We start from the raw sequence: 27984 nt of genomic DNA on the forward strand, positions 1-27984 counted from the left end.
TCTCAGAGTTACATACCAGTAAGGGGCCATTTGGAATGCCCACTGGAGTAGTGTTTACAGTGAGCCAACATGAACAACACTATCAGCACCATGTTTGGAACACAACCTTAATTAGCATCATTGGTAACACATGTGAACATCGGACAATGCAGGACAGAAGGTAAACCCGAACAGTGCTGATTGGAGACAGCGTTGCAGTGACAAGAGGACATCACTGACACACACTGTCACTAGAGCAGTGGTTCTCAGATTTTTATGTCAAGGACCCCCAATTTAAGGTATATTTGTCCAAAGACCCCCATCTGAAAATATGTTGTCCCAGGAAGGGACCCCCATGCAAGATTTGCGTTGATAAATGATTTAAAAAATATTCAAAATGGTTAAAAATCTTGTATATCTGCAATTTTCAAACAGCCGGTGTATATATACGTTTTAAAGTGGTGAAACAAATGTTGCAGTGGGGAACCTCCTCAAGGACCCCTGGGTGTCCCCGGACCCTAGTTTGAGAACCACTTGCACTAGAGTAACTTCAACACTAACAGCGCAACGCCATTAATTAGACTTGTATGTATGTAAAGACGTGAGAAAAATGTCTGCCGTGTGAATATTATGGTCAATATTTAGGAGAGTCGAGGTGAAGGGAGTGTGCAAAAACCCACACAGTCAAATCCTCAGCATTCATTCAACTCAGAGAGTGAGACCCATAGAGTGTGGTCTTAAAAGGGATAGTTCACCCCCCAAATTTTTTTTTTCCAATCGATTAGTCACCCTGTGGACACTTGAATACATGGATAGAAAAAAAAGTATTTTTGGGGGTGAACTATCCCTTTAATCTCCTCTATGTGTAAAGTGTCGTGAAGATAACATTTTGTAGTGATTTGGCAGCTATGTAAATAAAACTGACTGGATCATGAAGGATCCAACTGGGTCCATTTTTAACCCTCCCAGAGATAAATGAACACTGAGGATTTTACTGTGCACAAAAGAAGGCACTAACTTGACACACACACACACACACACACACACACACACACACAAACAAAAAATCCACGCTGAGTCAGGCATATATACATACATACACATACATACATACATACACACACACACACACACACACACACACACACACACACACACATACTAACGAACACACACATACTTCAGATAAAAATAGAGGTGTCACTTCAGAGTCAGCAGTCAAAGGAACAGGAAGTGGAAGAGGATGGGTGGAGGGCGAGGACGGGCCCCTCAAAGAGGAGTGCGGGGCGTCAGACCGTCTCCGTCAGGTCACAGCGTCTCCTGAACTCCTGACCTCGCTCGTGGATCCATTTGTTAGAAACTGAAGACAAAGAGAGTACAGTTAAGAGGCGTCGCACACACACACCTGTTTGATGTCAATCCGGGGATGTCAATCTCTGTCATTTTAGATGTCTTTGGGGTATTCAAAAATAGCAGATATATAAGCTCATAGCGCGGCACCGAGTGAGCTTGTAGCTCTGCACTTTTTTTTTTTTTTTATATTGAAAATTTAAAGCAAACATTTTTAACTCAAATCTTTGCATCTGGGGATTCTACAAATGTCTTCAAAATCCTAACAGTTTTTTGTTTTAACTTATATTGCTATAATCAGTGGTTCTCAAACTTTTTCATGTCAACGACCTCCCAAAATGATATTCATTTGGCTGCGGACCCCCTTCTGAAAATATTTTGTTCCAGGGACCCCCCAGAAGCAAAGATTTGAGTTACAAATGTTCGCTTTGAAAATACATATTCAAAGATTTGCACAAACTTTGACGATTTTTCAAAAATAGCAGATATACAAGCTCGTATATATCTGCTATTTTTGAATAGCCAAAGTATAAAATAATGGTTCACGTGGTTACACAGATGCGTTCCCGGTTTTAACGGATTAAAGCCTGGTTTATACATAATACAACAGAGTAAATAAATGATGGCCAACTCACCCCATTTGTTCCCCACCAGTACGGGACAGGCTGCATGTCTGGTTCTGTAATCTCCTTCTCCATCGGGATAAAGGTTGTACCAGAACACTGCCGACCCCTAAACAACAACACAACAAACAAACAAACAGACTCTTAACCACTTATAGACAAAGTGGATTGGATTGATAGCCACATGCTGCTACTGAGCAGCATGTGGTGTAGATGTGTTGTGATTTGTACCTTTCTGGGCACCACGGCCGCCCCTATGTCTGTGAAGACGGTGGCGCCCCCCGAGGCCACGTCGCTCATCTGCAGCACAGAGGAGAAGAGCACATGATAGTGTGAATTAGATTTGATTTCGTCAACTAAAAGACGAAAAATGTTCGTCGACTACCTTTTTTCACTGACGGAAACTACATAAACACTAAATAAAAACTAAGCTATGATGACCAAAACTAACAAACTAAATATATTGACAATTTCGTCAACAAATAAAAACTAGACTAAAATGTTATTGAGGGACTAGTGGAGAAGAGATCCAGTAGAACTAAACGACAAGTCACTTTATGTTTGGTTGCGCTCAGGTGTTGAGCTCTGAAAAAAGCAGATCTACAAGCTCACAACGCGTCGTGCTGCGACACGTTGTGAGCTTGTAGATCTGCTATTTTCAGCATGCAACAAAGTGAAAAATCAGCCATTACGACGCCATCAAGGCACCACCAAAATACATTTAAGTCGACCAAATCAACTGTAGATTTAGTCGACTATAATCTTATGATATTTAGTCGACTGAAACTAGACAAAAACTAATACTTTTCAGATGACTAAAACTAAATGGAATTTCATTCAAAAGACTGAATCAAAATTTGCTGTCAACTAAAACTGAATCAAAATTTGCTGTCAAAATCAACACTGATGTGAATTCACACAACCAGCATGGTTTACCAGGCTAGCATCGGTCACAGCGTTGACAATGTGATTTATTAAACCGCTACTAACATATAGGAGCCAGGTGGCGATGCGGTTTCCTGTGCCCAGCTCCTTGAAGGCATCTGGCTCATCTTTCTGTGGAAGCAAGACAACAGAGAGGACAGTTGAGCAATAAACAAAATGGTCATTGGTTCAAAACCTGCTGGTCATGACCTCTTACTACAGTGGAACTTGTCCGCTTTCCTTTATTAAGCTGCATTTTATACTTGAAGCCATTGGAATAGTTTGTGACTCACGTCTAAGTCTCGACCCAGAGTCCTCTTAGGGTAACACATCATTACATGGGTATGTGTTCCAATATACGGTTTATTATGAGCATGTTTACATTTTAAGATGGTACATTAGTAAAGGAAGTCCTTTACTGATGTCCTACTTAGTTGCACAGGTGCGTAGGAGTGACCAGCCAACGCATTGGAAGATGAAAGAAATACTGCACACTGTCTTCACTTACAGCCAGTGCTTAATTTTTAAATAATTAGGTGCCGGAGCTCATGAACCTGTTAGTCTCCCTCTCTCTCTCTCTGTATTGTATGTGCATTTGAGGTGACGGTACGCCTTCTAGGTACCGGAGCGCAGGAGGGAGGTTCCGGAGCCGAGCTCCGGCATTAATTAAGCACTGCTTACAGCAAAGTTTATGGAAGGTCAAACTGAGCTTCAGTGTGAGGGATGTTTTCCCTCTTCCTAAGATCAATACATTGCAATTGAGACCTTCTATGATGCAGTCAAGTCAAATGTGCATCAAATGGTCCCACAGGAATGTATACTAGAAAACATTGGTAACGCTCTACCTATATATTAAGTGAACTGGTGAACACCAGTGCTCACTGCGCCATCTGCTGGCTACTCTGAGAAGAGCGCCAATGTTGTACTGAGGTGCAGCTTCTACGGAGGTCTGCATGAAGACACCCTGTGTGTGCACACCCTGGTACATGAAACACCTTTAACGTTACTGCATCTGCACAACTGTATACTGTTAGTGGTCCAATTTGCACACAGGACTCAATTTAAGTGATCTGAGAGTGAGCCAGGAATGGACCAAAGAAACTGGTTCTTACCCGTCCAAAGTCAAAGTGAGGCTCATACTGTCCTCCAACTCCATAGTTGGCCACCTGCACACAAACACACAATACAGAATGCAGTTAAAGTCATTTTTCTTTCAATTACCATGTCAATTGGGTGCCGTTAGAAGTTAATTCATACAGAATCAGTGTCGCTGTGATAAGTTATAATGTCACTGACACTGTATTTTGACAACCCTGAGTGTATGATGAATGTATGATGTATTTACGATGTAAAATGTAAGCAGTTAGCAGACGCTCAGCAAGCAAGGTAAACGCATACATCAAATGCAGAGAGACAGTGCAGTGCCTCAGTAAATATAATATCAGAATAATCTGTACATTGAAACTACTGTATAGGTTACCAGGTAAACAATGAACCTAGCATCCGTCTAAAATAACATGCAATCTAAATGATATTTTAACCTTAGCATAAGTCTGCATGGTCGTCAAGACTAGGTCAAGTGCTACGGGCTAAGGTGTCTGAAGAGAATCTTAAAGGGAGACTTCGCCCAAAAAAAAATATTTTTTTAGTTTTTGTCTCATTCCTAAGACAATAATTTGATGACCAGCGGACCGGTAGGCAGCGGTTCCGGTAGGAGACACAGCGGAGACTCGTTGTGTCTCCTACCGGAACCGCTGACGGTCATCAAATTATTGTCTTAGGACAAAAAAAAAAAAAAATATCCATGAATTCAAGTCTCCATGGGGTGACTAATCCATTGAAACAACGTTTTTTTTTGGGTGAAGTGTCCCTTTAAGATCACGGGTGGAAAAGGTTTGTCACCTGTAGCTCCTCTGCGGTGGTGATGTCCAGACCGGTGAGGTCTTCAATCCTCTGGTTGATGCGATCCACCACCGGATGTTCATATTCTGCCAGCCACGCACTGGAGCACAGAACACAACACACACACACACACACACACACACACACACACACACACACACACACACACACACACACACACACACACACACACACACACACACACACACACACACACACACACACACACACACACACACACACACACACACACACACACACACACACACACACACACACACACACACACACACCATCAATGCCTACACTGACAACACAGCACCACTGGCAGCAGGTGAGCCTGCCGTTTGGGAAGGCTCATATTTTACCAATTATTATACAGCGCCAGGATGAAGTGCCTGACCATGAAATAAGATTCATTAATATAACCATGCCCCAAATAATGCTAAATAACAACACAACAAGGCGCCAGTTTCAAAAGCAAAACACATCTATTAATCAGACCACTTCAATGATTATCTGTTCAAATCATGTCGGAAGGTCTGTCTGTCTGTCTGTCTGTCTGTCTGTCTTCCCTCGTTTATCTTCGGTCTGTGTGGATTGCGACCGAATGGAATTATTTCCATTTACGACCACAAACAGCAGCTAAAATTGTTTATCGTGTATCAATCTGTTCCGTCTGTTCCGTGGTGTTGTTTTTGATAACGTGGTGCACGGCCGGGCGCACCACCGGGTACACACAACACCACACCGAATGCTTTATTTTTTTCTCCCAAATGAAGGGAGCGTGGGTTGGATTCCCACCTTAGTGTTACCTACCACTCCCCAGGTCATCGCTCCTCACTTTTACATATTCTTTCAACCTAAATTCACGACGATATGACGGTTTGTAAACAGTGTGAAGGTAACTTTAGGCTCTTACCTCTTGGACACTCTGTAGTGAGCAGTGGTCAGTTTTCCTGTCTGTGGGTCATGAACTGTGGCACGTCTTAACTGAGAGAGAGAGAGAGAGAGAGAGAGAGAGACAGTTATCAACTGAGAGAGAGAGAGAGAGACAGTTATCACATTACAATTCAATTCAAATGAGCATTATTGGCATGAAAAAACATACTTTTACATTGCCAAAGCAAAAGGGGAACAAAACAATCAAAACAAAACAATGTATGTGCAGTTACATATTAAAGGAGTAGTTCACCCAAAAAATAACTTATTTTCTATCAATTGCACACCCCATGAAGCCTTGAATTCAAGGATTATTTTTGTTTTTGTCGCATTCCTAGGGTAATAATTTGGTTAGCGTCCTAATGTATCCGGTAGGAAACACAAAATAGACTCTTTGTGTCTCCTACCGGAAATATACCCGGTCATCAAATTATTGGCTTATGAATGTGACAAAAAAAAAAGATCCATGAATTCAAGGCTTCATGGGGTGTGCAATTGATAGAAAATAAGTAGTTTTTTGGGTGAACTACTCCTTTAAATATAAATGGGAATAAATAAAAGTGTAAACAGAGCTGTGTTACATTGCAACTTAGAAACTATACAAAACTATAAAACTTTCTGTCAGAAATAGAACATCCATATAGGAAAGGTTTGTTTGGTATAACCTTTTGAAAGTTGACGACGTTACTTCATTTACTACTAATAAAGGTCGTGGTGCCCTCTAGTGGTGATGGTGTGAAGTCTCACCCTGGGCTTGGCCAGCTCTTTGACCTTGTTCATCTCCTGCTCTGACACAATGTCCAGGTAGCGCACGATGTGGGGGCTGTCCCACTCGTCCTCCTGCTTCACCGGACCAATCACGTACACCGGATGGTGGCCGTTGTCGTAGTAACGGCAGAACAGGCGGCTCTGCCTGCGGGGGGTCTGAGGGGGGAGAGAGAGAGAGAGAGAGAGTGAGAGAGAGGTAGAGGTAGAGAGCGAGAGCGAGAGCGAGAGCGAGAGCGAGAGCGAGAGAGAGAGAGAGAGAGAGAGAGAGAGAGTGAGAGAGAGAGAGAGAGAGAGAGAGAGGCAGAGAGAGAGAAGGGCAGAGAGAGAGAGAGAGAGAGAGGTAGAGAGAGGTAGAGAGAGAGAGGTAGAGAGAGAGGGGTAGAGAGAGAGAGCGAGGTAGAGAGTGAGAGCGAGAGAGAGAGAGAGAGTGAGTCAGTGAGGCAGAAAGAAAGAGACAGACAGATTGTATGGGTCAATGTGAGCATATTTGCGTACAGTATGTCAATGAGGGAGTGAGTGAATAGTCAGGGGATATTAGCAGAATATTTTCCAATCTTGGAATACAATTTTCGCACTATAAGCCGCACCTGAATATAAGCCGCAGCAGCTAAATTGAATGATTTGTACATATATAAGCCGCACTGGACTATAAGCCGCGGGTGTAAAATCCCTAGATTTAGGAGGTCCCCTAGTGGCCGTTAGCTATAAAAATCCATAGATAAGCCGCACCGTTATATAAGCCGCAGGGTCGAAAAATGGGAAAAAAGTCGCGGCTTATAGTCCGAAATTTACGGTAAATTCCTTACCAAAAAAAATCTTCACCAATGTGTTTGTAAAGGTGTCTAGTAACACATCTCACAAAGACTGAAATGCAGTCCCCCTAGGAGAATTTTTGACAGCTCCTTAAAGTTGGGGTACCCACCATAACCTTGGTTTAAAAAAATAAAATTAAAAAAAATTGGTTTTAAGTAGCATGTGAGGGGTCAAACTAGGGTGTTTTTATGATTCTGAATCCATGCTTTGCACCAAAACCACTCCTTGGGCTAAAAACGGCCATAGCCATCCTTTTCCAGGTATACTTTTTGTGTAAAAAAACCATTGAGATTGGGACGTTTTTAGCCCAAGGAGTGGTTTTGGTGCAAAACAAATGCTTGCAATGGATTCAGAATCATAAAAACACCTTAGTTTGACACCTCACAAGCTACTTAAAACAGAATTAAATTTAGATTTTTTTTGGTTTTTTTTTTTTTTTTAAACCAAGGTTATGGTGGGTACCCCAACTTTAAGGAGCTGTCAAAAATTCTCCTAGGGGGACTGCATTTCAGTCTTTGTGAGATGTGTTACTAGACACCTTTACAAACACATTGGTGAAGATTTATTTTGGTAAGGAATTTATTCCAAGATTTTTTTGATATCCCCTGACTAGAAGGAGTGAGTGTGTGTTACTACTGTATATTTGCAAGGGCCAAATATCCCCACAAGTAAAGTAGAATTTGAGTGTGTGAGTGTATGTGTGTATGTGTGTGTGTGTGTGTGTGTGTGTGTGTGTGTGTGTGTGTGTGTGTGTGTGTGTGTGTGTGTGTGTGGGCGTGTTTGTGCGTGCGTGCGTGCCCTACCATCTTGAGTCCTTCTCCTCGGCACAGCTTCTCGTATTTCATCCTCTCGGGCAGGTAGTCTGTGGAGAATGTGGGACGACCTTTCTGACCTTTCTCCTTGACCGCCTCCCTCTTCTCTCTCTCCGCTCCCTTCCCTTCTTTTTCTTCTTCTTTCCTCTCCTCCTCCTCTGCCTTCTTCTGCTTGATCAGCTGGTACTCAAAGTACTTGAGGTTACCGTTGGCCCGCTGGTGTTCAGGGTCTGAGCACACATAATACAGTACAGAGAGAGAGACATGAGGAGACAGGTATTAACACATTCAAACCTGACATTCTACAAATGCCTTCGAAATCCTAACAGTTTTCTGAAAAACTTATGTTCCTATTTTCATGTCAGTGGTTGTCAAACTTTTCAATGTCAAGGACCCCCAAAATTATATATTTTATAAATATTTTGTTCCAGGGACCCCCAGAAGCTAGGTTTTGAGTAAAAAACGGTTTGCTTAAAAAAATATATTCAAAGATTTGCACATTACATTTTCACGATTTTTCAAAAATAGCAGATCTACAAGCTCATAGCGCTGCACGAAGTTTGTGGATCTGCTATTTTTAATTTATTGTGAAAATGTGTGCAAATCTTTGAATATTATACATTTTTAAAGCAAATACTTTTAACTCAAATCTTTGCTTCTGGGGGTCAAATACATATAATTTTGGGGGTCCTTGACACGAAAAAGTTTGAGCACCACTGATATAGAAACATACGTTTTTCAGAAAACTTAGGACTCACGACTGAAAACTTGTCTTTAGGCCAAGTCCCAATGTGTGATTTGTGAAGCAGTGTGAAAGGAGTCCTCCACACTAATGTTGTGTTTCATAAACAATTAGCACAATATGTAGAATAGGTATTGTCATTCTAAACCTATGTTTTTGCTGTTCTACATGCAGCCAACCCAGTTGAAGAAATTGCAGATTGAGGCTTTAACCTTTGCGTTTATGACCATTAGGGTTGTATGGAGGATGCTTCTGAACATCAGTTTACAATCTAAGTAATATTGCCATTTTGACCCATTCTAATATGCTTTAATCTTATGAAATGACTGGAATCGTGGTGGCTGACAACTTTAATCCATGCATGATGATGAAGATAATTTATAGTCAGAATACGCTGAAATATGTTGTGCATCGTCAGTAACAGCGAAGACAACATCAACAAAACAATAGACACATATTTAACATATCACAATCACCTAATGCACGACGAGGCCCTTCAACATACATCTGGTCTGGGATTATGCTCCAATTTCAGGATTAACTGGTGCACAAAAGAGTGCCTCAGGCTCAGTCTAACCATATTACATCATGGAACCTCGCATTGACTGTTTAATGGTAACAATTCCTATTCACTGTTCAGAACATGGTTGGGATCAGAGGCTATGTCAAGCCTTAATTAATGTCTTGTTATGGTAGGCTGAGTTTCTCAATGAATCGGTTGGCCAACACTCTTGGAGCAGACTTTTATTTGGTGGAGCAGTTTTGACACACTGCTGGTTTCGTCAGATGATCTACCTCACAGGTTTTCAAAGCGTCTGGGAAACAGAAAAGCCCTGGGTTCGATTCCCGGCCCCCGGCAATGTGTCAAGGTGTCACTGAGCAGCAATCAGCTAGGTGAAGCTGAAAACGATCCCTAACGGTTTCTATCAGCTTGGAATCCCCCATCAATGGTATTGTTGGCCCTCCTCTGAGACACAGAATGAGTAGACAGAAATGGTGGAATCAAAAAATCAAGCAACCACAAGTTCTGGGCTTCACTACGCTTCACTGCTCGTTCTCGGTTCTGGGCCGGAACCGAGAGGGAGCAGCGAAGCGCATTGGACTTGCTGGCCAACCAAAGGTACTGCAGCTTATTACGGCTGGGGCCAGACACATAAATGAGTGAAATTGGTTTCGACCAATGGGCTCGACTCATGAGCTTGCGCACAGGGTTGCGCACGGAGGTGACGCAAAACGTCACATAGGGCCTCTTCCTTACTTCCTTCACAGATCATTAACTTTTTAATATCAAGGACCCCCATAATAACTCTGAGAGCGGGTCCATTTGGTTCCATTTGTTCACTCTCAGAGTTACACGCCCATAAGGGACCATTTAGAACCCCTGGCTTAAAGGAACCATGAGGGTCCCTGGACCACACTTTGAGCAGAGTGTTTCCAGTGAGCCAACATGCACAATATCAGCACCCTGACTCTGTTTGACCAGAATGGAACAGAGCCTTAATTAGCATCATTGGTAACACCTGTGAAGGAAGTGAAGGAAGTGGCCCAATTTCCTTCCAATATGGCTGCTGTGCATAGAGCCTATCACATGGAGATAAGGCTCAAATAGGTGAAATACTTTTAAGTACTGGGGCTTAACGTACTCTTGTCCACCAAACCACTCACCCAGCAGCAGCAGTCTCTTGGTGTGCTCCAGGGCCCTCTCCAGCTGCCCCTGCTGGTAGATGGCGTAGCTGAGGTAGTCCAGGACGGTGACGGCGTCCACCGCGGTGTCGGTGGCTTCGCCCTGGTCCAGCTGGGCGAGGGCCTCCTCCATCCACAGCTCCGTGTGGTAGTAGTCAGCCTCCGAGTACGCCACCTTCCCCAGGTCAAAGCAGTCGTCCGCCGTCAGCTTGCTCCTGTACCTCCAATCATCTGAGGACGTTCCTGGAGAGAGACGGAGAGACAGAGAGACAGAGAGACAGATGGAGGGACAGAAGCTGTTATAAATGTAATGCTTTTTCCCCCAGGTTCTTATATGGTTGTCTATTTGTCGATTTGGTTTACAGAAATGTTTTTTTAATTTCATTTTGTAGTGCATTTACTTTTTGTAATGTCTTATGGATTATGATACTATATAGCTGTTGTCGGGCAGAAACCTCTCATCTCCATATTCTAACTTTAATGCCCTACTTGATCACACTACAGCGTCACACAAAAGCATCAAAAGTAGCAGATGCACAAGCTCGAAACCTTTTGAGCTTGTAAATCTGCTACTTTTGCTACTTTGAATTTGAATCCTGAAAAGTAACAATTTTGGACATAAGAGGTTTGTTGTCTTTTCATATTTGCAATGTTTATATTTGATTTCATTAAACAAAACAATTCTATCGATTAGTCACCCCATGGAGACTTGAATTCATGCATATTTATTTATTTTTTGTCGCATTCCTAAGCCAATAATTTGATGACCAGCGGATCGGTAGGCAGCGGTTCCGGTAGGAGAGACAAAGGAGACTCTTTATGTCTCCTACCGGAACCGCTGCCGGTCATCATATTATTGGCTTAGGAATGAGACAAAAACAAAAGAATATCAATGAATTCAAGTCTGAACTATAACTTTAAGGGAGTCCCTGGCCTAATGCATATCAAACTGGGGGTTCCTTGAAATGAAAAGCTTTCAGAACCATGGCCTAAGTGACTTGTATCAACCTGTGATGTTGACATAAGCGTTCAGGGTAAACGCAGATCGAAGACCTGATTTACAACATCCAAAATAGAAAAGTTCCAGGAAGCACAAACTGTCGGTCTGCGCTCCTAAAAACAACCCGATTCCGTTTTGGAAACTAAAACAATTTGGAGCATAAAAACAGCCTGCTAAAGTTATGGATTGGATTAAAAGTAACTGTTCTGTTGACTTTTCATCAACTTTAAATTAAAAAAAGGTATCTTGCAGGCATCCGTCTTCAACATTTTAATTTCACTTTCAGCAGCCGCGGAGAGCCGAGGCGGCATTCAATCCCACGGACATGACTCATGTTATCTCAGGTGAACAGGCTGAATCGTTGGATCAGATTCATGGAGGAGATTAAAATGTCATCCGCTGGAGGCACATAATTCAACAGGTCCAAACAACCATTTTGGCACTACTGTATAGCTGCCAGCAGATACAGTCTCAAGCCCAGTTATATTTTTGGTTAAAACTAAGAGTGTAAAAATTATGTTAAAGCTCTATATTCTGATAGTAATCATTACTATATTTGTTCAGTAACAGGGGTCTCCCCGTCTCTCCAGCTTTGTAGTAAACGGAATACATTTTCAGCTCGGGATACCAATTCTATTTAATTGGTATCCAGAGAACTCATTTATCAGCTTCAATTCCAATTTTCTATTCCAAGAGTTCCAATTCCAGTTTTGTCTGCTTGGTCTTTTTGTTTGTTTTTGTCGTTACCTCCAATTTCACTTGCTTATGCTCATATCCTGCATGAGTTCTCGCTTCTGATTGGATGAAATTGGTATCCCGACCTGAAAACGTATTTTCTGTTCATTAAAAAGCTAGAGAGACGGGGAGACCACTGTTACTGAACACTCTTCTGGTTGGTTGGTTGACAGGTCACGCTGCAACGCGTTGCCAGCTCGTAGATTGGCTATTTTCGTTGCACCACACCGGCATATAAATTAGGCACAACTCCCAACCCCAGACCATATGCCTAATCCTAACCTGACTATTTTCCTCTATAGATCCCTTACCAGGCAGTTGTCCAGTAGATATGGTGTTGGTGGCCAGCTGGTAGGTGTCCTGCAGTCTCATGAGGGCCTTGGCAGCACCGACCTGGTCGTCATCGTTGGGGAAGTGCTGCCTCTGGATGGTCAGGTTGGAGATAAACGCTGAACGCAGCACAAAGAGAGAACACATGTTAACCACACAGGGCCGCACACAGTTTGAAGCTCCAAAAACGTACTTTATTACTGGCGCAACGTTTTAAAACCTTTTAAGCCTTCCTCAGGCAAATATCATACTGACAGAAAAATAAACATATATTTACAAATCATTGGCTAATGATAATATACAACACCTGGCAGTCAGAAGGAGCAAAGCACGCTACTTCTATAGACCATATTCACACAGCGGCCATGTTTCTATGAAGTCAATGAAAGTAGCCACCCCAGGTGGCGGCACTTTCAATGTTAAATTCCAATATGGCCGCCATGTGAATATGGTCTATAGGTGAGAGACTGAACTGGACGTGAGTTACAACTATATTTTGAACACTTCTTCCGGCTACACCAAATCCCTTCTCCAAACAATAGCCAAGCTTGTAGATCGGCTATTTTTGGCTAATGTTCCCCGCAGAATAGGGACGCTGGGGGAGAGTGGGGCTCTTGGTACAAGACCACTGCAGGTTTTCTATTAAACCTGTGTGTGTGTGTGTGTGTGTGTGTGTGTGTCTGTGTGTGTGTGTGTGTGTGTGTGTCTGTGTGTGTGTGTGTGTGTGTGTGTGTGTGTGTGTACCATCAGACATGTCGGTGAGGACCAGGCTCTCCAGCTCTCCCCACTCGGTGTTGAGTCTCTTCATGAGTTTGAAGGCGTTGACAGGATGACCCAGGAAGCCCTCTGGATCCTGAGTCGCCGTGGTCGACAGCACATCCAGCTTCTCTGCCCACCTACACACACACACACACACACACACACACACACACACACACACACACACACACACACACACACACACACACACACACACACACACACACACACACACACACACACACACACACACACACACACACACACACACACACACACAATTTGGGCATTTAGCAGACACTCTTATGCAGAGAAACTTACAAGTTGAGAGCCCTGCAGTCTACCAATGCTTTTACAAATGGACTAAAAACAAACCTTTTTAACAAAGCGTTTTCTTCGTTTTTTTCCATAGGTCTTTTTTATCTGCCTTGATTTGAATTTAAATTGAATTTAGTTTTGAATCAACTTTTTTTTTTACCCCAGGTAGGGTCTTATGTTGTTTTTTTCCCTTTGCTGTTTTTTTTGCCATTGTTTTTAAACCCTGTAGCACTTTGAGATTTGTAAAAACTGTAAGTGCGTTACAAGTAAAATGTATTATTATTATTATGTATTATTACAAGTGCAAAATCTGAGTAAATGGCATGAATCCTACTTCTAACAAACGACTGGTCACATAGGTGTAGTCAGCTATTAAGTGCTACCAAGTAAACAACGTGCTACTGTATCTAAATAACATGCTTTGCATCTGTGGTCAAGCAAAAACTGTTATTTGCAGTTACTGCAAGTAAATAACACAATGTGAACAAGTAACCAACCTACAGTAGATGTGTATAGTATAACTATTATCTATCTCACACACACACACACACACACACACACACACACACACACACACAGTAACTGTAGCTACAAAATCTGTGTAGGTGTGTTTTGCTAATGCATGCATTGCACGCAGCCACGCACACACACACAATCACACGCGCACGCACACGCACACACACACACACACACACACACACACACAAAAGTAGGGGAAAGTTTCTGTTTTGTTTTTATCATCGATATGAAAATGAAACTGTACTGTGATGTCTCTCGACAACACTGCAAATGAGGGCAACCTCAATGTCCTTCGAGAATAAATAAAGGTTTGAAATGAAATGAATGACAGACACAGACACACAGACACACACACACACACACAGACACACACACACACACACACACACACACACACACACACACACACACACACACACACACACACACACACACACACACACACACACACACACACACACACACACACACACACACACACACACACACACACACACACACACACACACACACACACACACACCCCTTTTCCCACGTTCCCTGAGGTGGTTATAATTCAATATGTTTGAACAAACGTCAGGCACACCCTGCCTGCCACTAGGCTCTCAGGTTCTGTGGTCTCTGTAGAGAACTAACTCTGCTTTAGAACCAACACAATTGTCACACTGAGGGACTGCAGCAACATGATCCACCACTACTGTACCTACCGAACGTTTAAGAAGCAGGCCATAGTCCCTGATGAACCTCAGCTAAAACTCTATTTGTTACATACAACAGGAGAGATGTGCATGGTAACATATTAAATGTCTGGAACTAATCCACAATGCTGTCTTTGTAGGTGTGGATGGGTGGGAGGGGTTTGGTGCTTAAAGGCCTCTACACACTGCCCGACATTTGAAATGGTCAGCGAGTGAACAGATCGTTAAGCATTTCACGAGTTTCTCTCTTGAAATCGGGCTAAATATATCGTTGTGATTCTCGCACGATTGATTGGTCGGCGACAGGGATTCACTGATTGCAAGATATCCCGTGGTATATGCGCGAGACCGAGACAGGACGCTAATGATTGACATTAAATAACACACACACACACACACACACACACACACACACACACACACACACACACACACACACACACACACACACACACACACACACACACACACACACACACACACACACACACACACACACACACACACACACACACACCTCTCTGTCTGCAAGCCCTATTCCTCTCTAATATTAAACAGCCCCATCGTCAAGCAGGCTCACTCACTCACTCTATCAATCTGTTTTATCATGTTTAACTTAATACAAGACTGGACTGTCTGGGCAGTAATATTGCGGTTCTATGCGGGAGGACTAGCCACGGTGCGTGGCTGTAATGTGCTCTCAGTGGCTGTAGCGTGCACTAGATCGGGGCCGATAGCCCCAAATATCCAACAAGTTTGAATTCTAAAAGTTGTTGGGAACACCTCGCCGACCGTACTTTATCGGGGTGTTTCTTCACGGAGTACCTTACACACACTGCGCGATCAACACCTCGCCGAGGAACGCCCGATCTTGACTCATATCGGTGGTTTTGACGGCGATCACCAAAAAAGCTCCCCGACAGACAAATCGGGTCAAATATCGTACAGTGTGTAGGGGTCTTTACTCCCCATTAGCACTTGCCTAAGCATGGCTATTCTTCCTGGGGTCCGTCACACCCAAATACACATCATACAAAACAACATACTACAGATCTAACACACCAATAATAGTTCGCCTACAAAAGTTAAGAAATACATTTCCGAAATTCACATTTCATGATAAATTGTACATTTCATGGCAGGAATGGCAGGAGGTAGGAATTTTAGGCAGGCCACGAAGGCCTTCGTCGTCGTTGCCCCTCAGTTTGGCCTAGTGCCCTCAAAACATGGCATGCCCTGAGGCCACAGTGGCCTTAATGCCCCAGCTGACTGTACCACTTTCTCCTCTGTCTCTTTCTTGTCAGTATGAGGACACCAGTGTCTCTTTCTTGTCATGTAGACACCAGTGTCTTTTGTTGAGATTCTGAATTCTTAACTCCCCTGAGTCCCCATTTTTAAACCAACCCAGTGACTTGTGACTTGGTGCCGGGCTGAGCATGGATCAGATTGTAATTTGTAAATACCATAATTTATTTATTTCACTGCAGATAGTCTACATATTCAAATCCTTAACCTTTAAATTCAATTAATTATTTCAATTGACTAAAATCTTGTTTTATTTGATGGCCTTCCTGCCCTGGCATTTGTGCCCTAAAAAAATGGACAACACCAAAGGCGAAGTGGTCTTGCCCCTAAAATGACAAAATTCCAGGCCTGCCCACACCTCTTACAGTTTTACAACAAATCATACATTTCATTTATGTTTTCATTTTTTCTTTCTTTTCCCTCTGTTTCTTCAACCTACCAATATCAAATTAACAAGAAATAATGATAATAATAATAATGATTAAAGAAAATAAACAAAATGAATAAAAAAAGTAAATGAAATTATATAATTATGATTAAACCCAAATCAGTCAAGTTCATGAAATATTGGAAGACACTGTTTTACCATAATTTTTAATCCTTCTTTTGTATTGGCTTGAATAATATAACCTGGCAATCAATTCCATTCTATTATATTATATAATATCCTTGGAGACTTGTGTGACTTTTATGTTTATGAAAAAATAAGTGGACCATTGACTAACAGTCAACTATCTCAGACTGTCATGCATGTCCTTTACATTAGTTCTGTTAGTTCTGTAGGAACAATTTCACGCACAACGTGCTGCTTTATTTTGAACAACTGCTGGTCGATATGGACAAAATATATAAATATTGTGACAATAATATTGTATTGTTACGATTGTGCATCAACGAAGTAAGTACCTCCACAGATGTGTTGGTTAATTTACACTAAAATCGATGCTTGAAAATCAGTTGCTAGGGAAGCATCAAATTACGGAGTATACAATACATTAGGCTGTGTCCCTATTTTGGGCATTCCATTAGAGACGGAAACTTTCCAAAATGCTTGAAAATAGAATTAAATGATACACATTTAAAGAAAAACTACAAAATAGGGCTTAAGTGGTTAAGGCTGCAAATCTTAACACGCAGGTTGGAAAGGCTGCGTTTACAGTCTGTCATTATGACCACAAAGCAGTGGTGCTACTGTAAATACAGAGGATTTACGGTGTTTTCACTGTGATGAGAGATCACCTCTGAGCTCCATAAACAATGTAACATCTGTACTGTCAGAGGTGTGTCCCCACAAGATTTGGTGTAGCTGGAAAACGTGTTCAAAGTACAGTTGTAACTCATGTCCAGTTCAGTCTCTCACCTCTGAGGGGTGGAGAGACAGGTATTTTGTCCCTGTGATTGGAGTAGCGTGCTGTGCTCCTTCTGACTCCCAGGTGTTGTATATTATCATTAGCCAATGACTTTAGTATAAGTTCCTTTCTTTGTCTGTCAGTATAATATTTGCCCGATGAAGGCCTAAAAGGTCGAAACGTTGCGGCAGTAATAAAGTATGTTTTTGGAGCTTCAAACTATGTGCGGATGTTTTATCTTCTCCTCAGTTCTCTAAGAAAACAGGGGTTTAAGTGGTTAACTTAACATGTGTTCTCTCTTTGTGCTGTGCTCAGCGTTTATCTCCAACTTGACCATCGAGAGGCAGCACTTCCCCAACCGTCTCCCTGTCAGCTTTCCTACGGCCTGTCTCTTTGTCATACTGTCTCTCTGTCCTATACCGTCTGTGGTGTGGGTGGACATGCAGTCTTACTTTTTGACCTGTTCCAGCTTCTTTTCCTCCGCTTTGATGTAGTCCTTCAGCGACGTCAGCAGGTCCTTCTCTGTGAAGACCAGGTCAATCATCTGGCCTGTTGGAGCGCGCACACATACACAGGAAAACACTGTTTTACATCTAGAAAGTGAAATGTCTTAAACTAGAGGGTCGGGGCGCTGCGCGCCCCTCCCCCCTAGCCGCTGCGCGGTGCTTTGTGTTTGTTGGTCTCTATAATATATAAAGCCATAATAGGAGATGTTCCCAATGGAGCTATGCCCAAATATGGAGTGTGTTGTCTGACCTCACTTGGGTCTCGTTGGGCGGTTATATAAAGCCATAATAGGAGATGTTCCCTAATAGGAGATGTTCCCAATGGAGCTATGCCCAAATATGGAGTGTGTTGTCTGACCTCACTTGGGTCTCGTTGGGCGGTGGTCGGCGATGACGCTAAGGAACAACATGGCCGACTGTAATGTTGTGAGTTTGTGTTGGCCGCAATTAATTATGCTGCGAGGGGGCAGATGTGTGCTGAGCAGTATGAAGTGGCCTACAGACTGCGCGTAGTAATTCTGCACGTTGTGGCGTGTCTTGTTAGTGACATTGATATGTTGTTTTTGTGTTTAGTCCCACACAGTGGCAGGTTTTTTTGGGGGGTTTTGGGTTTAGAAATGTATATATAGATATCTATCTATCTATCTATCTATCTATCTATCTATCTATCGATCCATCTATCCATCCATGTTTGATGTTACAGTGTGTGGTTGAAAGGAAGAATACGCACCGATGGAGGAGAAGAAGTCAGGGCTGTCAGCGGCGGAGGAGACAGAACAGGACAGCAGACTGTGGATCAGCACACACCAACACACTGCCTGCATCTAGAGAGAGAGAGAGAGAAAGTACTTTGTCAGTCCAGAGCACATTAAATTACACACTGATAACAAGGAGATAGAGGATCAGCCTTCATCACCCATAGAGTCTCTAGTACAATCCAACTTTAGCATGAGGACATTGTCAAGAGAAGCGATGAAAATCAACAATGACCACCAGGCTTGTGAACGACCAGACCAGGGGAAAACTAAACAAATGCCTTAAACGGTGCTCAGTGAAAGCCAGTGTGATTCCCAGCCACGGCACAGATCGATTTGTATAACTTAGGAGGAGTAGGAAACCTTAAACATAGCACCTTCAAGCACCTTAACCCATTAAGACCCGAGGCCGATTCTACAAATGCTAATCTAAATAAGTAGTTCTCACATTTTCAGGAGTTTTCGAAAATGTTCAAAAATAGCAGATGTACAAGCTTGCAGCGCTTGTAGATCTGCTATTTTTGAATAGCCAACGGTAAAATCTAAAATGACACTGCTGACATTCTTTCCCGGTTTTAATGGGCTAAAGGAGCACTTCACCCGTTTTCAACCGTATCTTTATAATTGGTCCTCACTTATTCTGATGATAAGGGGGCACCATTTCTGTTTACTCGCTCCGTGTCTCAGAGGTGGACTATGGACAGTTCAGAAACCTGCTTCTATACATCATCTATGGAGATTTCAAGCTAATAGAAACTACAGCCTTTCTCTTCCTGCGAAGTTGCCACAGAATATTTAACTCTCTTTTGAATTGACCAAACCATACCGGTATGTAAGTTTCTCAATTGTCCGCACAGCCTAGCCTGGTAAACCCCCCTCCCTTACAAATGAGATTTCCGGAGGGAGGGGTTTACCAGGCTACGCACAGCCCTCCACTGAGATCCGATGCGAGAGGACAGAAATGGTGCCATCTTATAATGAACATTAGTGAGGACCAAATACCGGTATATGAAGACAAGGTTGAAACTCGGTTCATTTTAAAGGGATAGTTCACCCAAAAAGATACTTTTTTTCTATTGATTAGTCACCCCATGGAGACCTGAATTCATGGATGTTTTTTAGTTTTTGTCGCATTCCTAAGCCAATAATTTGATGGCCAGCTTACCAGACCGGTAAGCAGCGGTTCCGGTAAGAGACACAAAGGAGACTCTTTGTGTCTCCTACCGGAACCGCAGCCGGTCATGAAATTATTGGCTTAAAAAAATGACTTCATGTCTCCATGGGGTGACTAATCAATAGAAAAAAAGTAATTTTGGGGGTGAACTATCCCTTTAAAAGAACCCGGTTCAACTCATCAAACCAGAGGAGTTTTGGAACGTCACTACATTTGACACACGGACCTCCGGAGACTTCCATGACCACTGCATGCTTCAACACTGACTCACGATTCAATTACACTCTAACAGACATACAAATATCATCAAGTGAGTGTTTGACCTGTATATTCGGCCAATCCTCAGTAGAGGAAACAGCTGCAACGTTTCAAAATGAACTCATTGGCCCGAGACACCACTTTGTGTGACCCCTTGCTCACCCTAACCTTCAACTAAACACAACCCAGGCGTTACACACTGACAGTCCTGACTTTCTTCAGTGACGTCATTTTGGCATCGTGCCCACACAGAATGTTCATTTGAGCCGGCACGGATCCAAGCGGGAAATATTTGTCTTTTCAACAACACTAGTCTTCAAGGCCAGCGGGACGCAGCAAACAGCTTAGAAGTTGACCAACCAAAAAGGACTGTTACAGTGTCCAAGTGTCCAAGTCCAAGTGCCTTGAATGTCCTCTTGACTGAAATACACCTCTGTCTGCATGACAACTTAAAATAAATGTTAGTCTCACTTTTAATGTCTTTGTAAGCAGTTTTCTTTTCATCCTTTCTTGTTGTTGCGTGTACTGCCTCTCTGTTTGAAACCAAGGACCACAACGGAAATAAGTGTTGACTTTATTGTGTTTGTTTAAACCCATTAAAAGCATCTTAGATTTTAGCGTTGGCTATTCAAAAATAGCAGATCTACAAGCTCACAGCGCATTTTTTGAAAAATCTTTAGTGTGAGAACTACTTTGATCTATTTGACTGACAATGTCAAATAAATCAAATCAAACTTCTACTCACAGTTCTCATGCACCTAGTATTACAATACTAGACATTCTGTACAGATATTAAGAATAAACCTGTTAAACCACTGCTCTCTCAGCAGCCAGAGACCATGACAAACTACAGTAAATCATCAAGTACACAGTACAATCCTCATTCAACTCTGAGAGTGTTGCAAAATGCAACGTTATATACTGTATATACAGTATGTATGTTCTCAGTTACAATATGGGATAAATTAACAGTGAGGATTTCGCTGTGCAGGGAACTAATGCCAAGGTCAAGAATATATAATAATTAATATATAAGACGCATGATGCTGTTTAGACACACTGGCAGTAGTATACAGTATGGCATTCTACTACTCTGCCACCAAAAGCAGTGGTTCCCAAACAGTGGGTCGGGACCCATGTTTGGATCGTGGACCCATTCTTATGGTTCAGTAAATATCTTTTTTTTTTCTTTGTTTGTTTACTAATTTTCTTTTAATTATTATCATTATTTGTTTTAATTAAAAAGACATTTCAAATTTGTTTCAAGCGAATTTCTAGAATTAAAAAAAAGAAAAATGTAATTAAAGAAATTCCATGAATTAAAAAAAAGAAAAGAAAAAACTTTACTAGTGAAAAAATCCCTGCTCTGTGAGCTTGTAGATCGGCTATTTTCACTAGTTTGGGTCCTGGGGAGACATCAAATTTCTCTTTTGGGTCTTGGGCTACAACGTTTGGGAACCACTGCAAGGATTTCTTTCACAACTGGCCTGAAAAAAACATCTATCAGGAGACTATCTATCAAAGGGGAGGTAAATGTAATTTCCCAATCTCTTTTGCACAATATAGTGTTGATGACATGTTTAAGTGTTCATTTTGTTATGCTATATTGGTGAATTGAATACATAGGACCACAGTTTTATCCTTTTCGCCTTAATGTCTTACTGTTTACATTTCTGACTAATATTCAATCAATCAAACCTGTGACTTCACAGTAACTGCCAGCTTCTCTACCCTAATATGAAATGATGTGACTCCATCAACAGCTGTTTCTGGTCACACTGACTGTAATTATAAAACAATACTGGGCAACAGTGGGAACCATTGAGAAGTTGAGAACTAATTCAGTCACGTTCATAGACACACTTATTCTGTCTCATCCACATACACAATCATTTCCAAATATATCATCTCTGTTGGGTGGAAACCAAAACAGTTACTTTTCAGGATTTCAATTCAAAAATAGCTAAAGTAGCTGATTGACAAGCTCAAAACGCGGCGTGATGCCTTTCGAACTTGTACATCTGCTACTTTTGAGCGACGCTGTAGGGCGTTAATTTACGAAAAAACACCAAAGGTTATAATATGGAGATAAAAGGTTTCCCCACAGCAACGATATACAAATAACATGCACATGCATGCACACGCACGCAAGCACAGTCGCACACACACATACTTTCTCTGACACGCATAAATGCATGCTCCCGCTCTCTCCCCCCCTACACACACACACACACACACACACACACACACACACACACACACACACACACACACACACACACACACACACACACACACACACACACACACACACACACACACACACACACACACACACACACACACACACACACACACACACACACACACACACACACACACACACACACACCCCTTCCGACTGGTTTGTGGGGCTCTCCCAGTTATTTACGAGGGGTATTCACAGTAAATGTAGCACAGCACAGGTTCAATGACGTGCTGGGACTCCATTTCCAGCCCAGCTCTGAATCTCAATTAGCTTAGTTTATTTACAACAAGGCAATTCAAGGTGCTTTACACAGGACATTAAGCATTAACTCATTCAGACACACAAGGCTGTGCAGAACAACAGTATTCAGCTGTAACAGACCGGAAGGTTTCTGGGAGTTTGCTCCAGATATGTGGTGCATAAAAGTGGAAGCGTCATTTCAGACAGAAAAGTAGAGGGTAGCAAAAAAGTAACCACTTACGTAAGCTCTATTTCAAGAATAGCAGAAAATAGCCTCTCTACAAGTTCACAACGAGTCGCAATGAGACACATTGGGAACTTGTTTAGAGAGAGAAACTTTATTTAAATATTTACCTATAATAGAAACACCAGGTTGAAAGGTAGTTAATTAATGAATGGTTGCTGACAAACACACGCGTGTTTGTTAAATGTGTCACATAAAAAGAAGTTGTGCATAAAAATAACATAATTTAAGGTAAACTGCAAATGCTAGGGGCCAGGAGTGCATGGCAATTGCCCTCGCCGAAGACAGTGGTTCTCAACTTTTTCAGGCCGTGACACCCCCCCCCCCAAAAAAAACAAAAAATAAAAATAAATAAAATGAATAATAATAATCAGAACTGGGGACCCCCTACCCTGAGCACTTGGAATGTAGGAGTTAGGGCATTCAATTTTGTTTGACTCGGTTCCACAGATAAATATTGAGGCTTGTAGATCGGCTATTTTCTAAATGTTTGCGTCTTTCTTATATTATTTGATAATTTGGCCAATGTTTGACCATCTGTTATAGTATAGTTTGTTGATTACTTTTGATGCAGTAATGGTCTTTTTTCTTTTACATGTTTTGAGGTATTAAAAAGGTCTTAAAAGTCCTTAAATTGTTTCTTCTGGGGACCCCCCCCCCAAAAAAAAATAATGTGGGGACCCCCCTGAGGGTCCCGACCCTCAGGTTGAGAACCACTGGCCTAAAAGACCCGAACACTGCTTCTCCATGTTGAGCCGTGACTCTGGGTTCATAAAGCAGACCTTAAAGTTCCTCTCTCTACTCCCCAGCAGTACAGTTCACACCCGGGTCGTTTAAGGATAGCGAGACTAGTGTTGAGGAGCGAGAACGTTGCAATGTGGGAACTTGGGGAGAACTACAAAAGATGGAGTGTGGTTATGTCAGGAGTGAGGACATACTGCACATCCCACTTCTGGCCCAGACCTCGTTTATGATTTATGGACAAATTCGTCTTTAAAACTAACACACATGAACCCGGCGGCCTCCCTCTCCGCTTTCTGTCTAACTTGCCCATCAGTGTCACACATTAAAACTTCAATGTATCCATTTGTAACTCAGACAATGAACAAAATGTAACCAACTACATTTTGTGCGTCTGAGTTAACCCATTAAAACCGGGAAAGCATCTGTGTCATTTACAATGTTTGCGTTGGCTATTTAAAAATAGCAGATATAGAAGCTCGCAGCGCGTCACTTCGAGCCGCGCTGCGAGCTTGTACATCTGCTATTTTTTTACATTTTTGAAAATTCTTGAAATTGTGAGAACTACTGATTTAGAACTTAGAAGGCATTTGTAGAATCGGCCTCGGGTTTTAAATGAACTGTGGGGAATGTAGTTTGTACTTTGTTCCTTTAAAGGGCAAGACCACTTTGGGTAGAGGTTTGGGTTGTGTAGTTACCTTGCCATGATGTAACTCCAACTTAGGTGGACAAGAAGTCAAAAAGAATTGTTCCAGTGATTAGAAATTGAGAATTCAAAATATGCTCCTTGTTGACTTACATCAGGGGTCTTCAACAGGGGGTCCGGGACCCCTAGGGGGTCCTCAGAGCTACTATTGGGGGTCCGCCAAATCTTTGTGTGATTTTTTACATTAACCACTTGAACCCTAGAATTCCTTTTCTGAGGGGAACATTAGCCGAAAATAGCAGTGCGAGGCGTTCAGAGACTAAGTAAAAATAAATAAATCTGAAACACAATTTTATACAATATAGAGTAGGGGGTCCCTGCTTCATCTCTCTCTCAGCTAGGGGGTCCTTGGCCTGAAAACGTTGAAGACCCCTGACTTACATTGTACGGTGAAACAGCTCTCAAAGTCACTCTTTTAGCCAACAAACGCAAACAAAGTTGATTCAGACAACATAGAGCGTCACCAAACCCAGTAGTGTTTGTTTTTTAAATAAAAAATGGTAACTTCCTGTTAAAGTTTTCCTCCATTTTTATTAGGAAGAAAACCCGGACTGGATCCAGATCTTCAAATAGTAAAATCAACAGGAAGTTAACATTTTTTATGAATTATAAAAACAGTACTGGGTTTGGTGATGCTCTATTGTCTGAATCAACTTTGTTTGCATTTGTTTATGTGCTAAAAGAGTGACTTTGAGAGCAGCGTGCAATGTAAGTCAATGAGGAGCATATTTTGAAGTATACATTTCTAATCAATGGAGCAATTATTTTTCATTTCTTGTCCACCTTTGGAGTTACATCATGGCAAGGTAAACTACACAACTCAAACCTCTACTGAAGTGGTCTTGCCCTTTAAGCAACAAAAAAAAAGAGGTATTTTCTAAAATGAGGATAATAACAAAATCCCTTAATAGCACTGTGTGGCATTTACACTGATCTGCTGTCTTTCACTTTATAGCCATAAGCCATGAGCTTCTTCTTGGCACCCAGCAGCCTAATCTGCCGCAGACAGAAGGAGAATGTCAAATTTAACAGCTGAAACGAGGCTTGTCCTGACATAACCCCCATGCGACTAGGAATGTCTCCAAGGTTGAGGAGGATTTTACCCCTGGTGGAGAGACAACAAGTAGACTGCCACGTCCTTCACCCCCCCCCCCCCCCCCCCCCCCCAATCCAGCACTACGGAGACGCTTCATTTTGGGGGTAGGTGGTACGCCTGCATCGGTGACCTAACGAATTCGGTGACTCTTTTGGGCACAGTGGTGGAAAGTAACGAAGTACATTTACTGAAGTACTGCACCTAAGCACAATTTTGAGGTACGTTTACTTTACTGTGGTATTTCCGATTTTCACTATGGTACAATTTAAGTACATTGTGATACCAATACTTTTGTACTTTTACTCAAGTATTATACTCTGTTACAGACCTGTAACAGAGTAATTCTACATTGCAGTATTGATACTTTTACTTAAGTAAAACATTTGTGTACTTTTTCCACCACTGCTCTTTTGGGGTATTCTTCAGTGCAAAAAGTCTAAAAAAAAGATGAGAGGATTATCAGCTTAGGGTTATGGTTGATGATGATGATGATGATGAGGTTGTTTGTGAATTCTGGTAGTTAAATTCAGTTCAAACTCTGATGGGAATGTGTGGAGAACTTTGATGTTTTGGGGTCAGGATCGCTCACAAACAATTTGTAAATACTTTCTAAAACTTTTGGACTATATCCTTGTTGTCCTAGCACTGATTATTTGACAAAATGAGCTGATGCAATATGGCATGACATTTAAATATACCCTTTATTTCAACTCATGAAAAGTATGTTTAGCTCTACTAAGCTAGCTCTACTAGTTTCCCATAGTAAATATATTTATTATAGTTTAAAAACTAAAAACTAAAACAGAAACACTAAAAGCCAGAGACATCTCGGGTAACCCACTTCGATAGGTCACTAAGTATGATGTAACGCCCATCAAAAATAGCAGCGGTATTGGGAATAGTTTCCAGTGAGCTTGTGTCGGTGTAGGAAAGTTAAAGAGTTATACTTAATGTTTTACATCAAACTTCAAACAAACCCCGTCGGAAGACTGGGTTTGTTTGAAGTTTGATGTACAACATTTGTATAACTGTAAAGGAAAGGGACTCTAAAGTTGGCAACATTAACAATAACAACAATATCAGTTATAGCCTATTATACATCACCAAGTCTAACACATACAAAAACACTCATTTTCTACACTTAAAAAAACAAGCCACAAAACACAGACTGTCCCTTTACACAGCTTCAACTTCTAAGTTATGTTTTTTTTCTCTTTCTAATCGCCATGAGGACAAATAAAAACAAACAGTGGCACAAATAAAACGCGCCTGTGGATTTATTTAAAGATCAATTGATTGTCATTATGTATTGACAAACAATCAATCGATCAGCTACTCTACTTAGCATGGGTATAAGTATCTCTAACGGTTTTATTATATGGGAGAAGAAGCCCATAAAGAAGCAGCAATAGTAAATCACAGGAATTTCCTAGATGTTTAGCCTGAGCACCAGCATTGCGTTCCCATCCGTTTTAATGGTTCATTTTGACAGTGGTGGATTTTAAAATGTACTCGAGTAAAAGTGCAAAGGTGTTGGTATAAAATGTACCTAAAGTAGAAAGTACTCATTATGCAGAAATGTCCCATTTGAGGTTTCCTAAATGTATAGAAATCTTTTGAAATGAGCAGATCTACAAGCTCTCAACGGGTTGCATCGCAACGCGTTGTGAGCTTGTAGATCGGCTATTGTCAAATAGCCGAGGTATATAGGGCTGAAGAGGTAAAAGTATGTTTTGTAAGCATAACAAAACGTTATATATCTACGAAGTAACTAAGTATCTAAAGTATTCAAATAATAGTGGAGTAAAAGTACAATGTTTGCCTCTGAGATGAGATATTAAAGAAATGGAAATACTCCAGTAAAAGTAACAGTACCTCAAGATTGTACTTGAGTAAATGTACTTAGCTACTTTACACCACTGCATTTTAATGTAGTGTCAACCGATCATGTCATTGTGATCACACAGCACTGAACCGTTATTACACTCCAGCAGTTTACCTTGTGTCTGGGCCGGCGGGTCGCTGCTAAGGTGGAGCGCAGCACAGAGGTGTGTGGACTGTGTGGAGTTCCCTGGTTGTTTTGAAACAGCACTACAGATCAGATCGACAAATCCTCCTCCTGTCCCTGACTGTCCCGTTAACAGTGAACCAGCCAGACCCGAAGCCTGCATAAACACTGACTGACCGGTGTTGCCAGACTTGATGTTGTGAGAGAAATAAGTAACCAGGTCTATGAAAACAAGACCACAAGAAGCCACAGCACCTACAGTATAAATACACTGGAGACGCTATATATTTGGAAAATTGCCGCTCTACAAGCTCACAACGAGCGTGTAGATCTGATATTTTCAAAATAAATGTTGAAATAAAATGAGGAATATTTGGATTTTTTTTTTTTTGGAAACATTCCATCACCACAAATCTGGCACAAAACATTTTCAGATGGGGGTTGGGGACAAATACAT

At 41.7% G+C, this 27984-nt stretch overlaps 1 protein-coding gene across 1 annotated transcript; it reads right to left on the minus strand.

Moving 5' to 3' along the window:
• Nucleotides 1-27655, minus strand: p4ha1a (prolyl 4-hydroxylase, alpha polypeptide I a). Its single transcript, XM_084078697.1, has 15 exons — nucleotides 27519-27655; nucleotides 18788-18881; nucleotides 18004-18100; nucleotides 13348-13499; nucleotides 12585-12722; nucleotides 10521-10781; nucleotides 8105-8343; nucleotides 6468-6644; nucleotides 5701-5771; nucleotides 4779-4878; nucleotides 3989-4042; nucleotides 2943-3008; nucleotides 2184-2252; nucleotides 1965-2061; nucleotides 1-1339 (listed from the first exon to the last, which is right to left on the minus strand). The coding sequence occupies exons 2-15, from the start codon at nucleotides 18879-18881 to the stop codon at nucleotides 1269-1271; spliced, it is 1686 nt and encodes a 561-aa protein (XP_083934823.1). The 5' UTR covers nucleotides 27519-27655; the 3' UTR covers nucleotides 1-1268.
• Between the last annotated feature and the right edge of the window lie 329 nt (nucleotides 27656-27984).

Source organism: Gymnoscopelus microlampas (assembly GCF_963454915.1).
Source record: "Gymnoscopelus microlampas genome assembly, chromosome: 14".
NCBI classification, from domain to species: Eukaryota; Metazoa; Chordata; class Actinopteri; order Myctophiformes; family Myctophidae; genus Gymnoscopelus; species Gymnoscopelus microlampas.

Excerpts from the sequence above, each read along its gene's own strand:
- p4ha1a (XM_084078697.1), bottom strand. The coding sequence starts at position 18,881 with ATGCAGGCAGTGTGTTGGTGTGTGCTGATCCACAGTCTGCTGTCCTGT. Across the intron at positions 10,782-12,584 it reads ATCTACTGGACAACTGCCTG|GAACGTCCTCAGATGATTGG; the intron begins GTAAGGGATCTA and ends GTCTCTCTCCAG. Across the intron at positions 1,340-1,964 it reads ACTGGTGGGGAACAAATGGG|TTTCTAACAAATGGATCCAC; the intron begins GTGAGTTGGCCA and ends CTTTGTCTTCAG.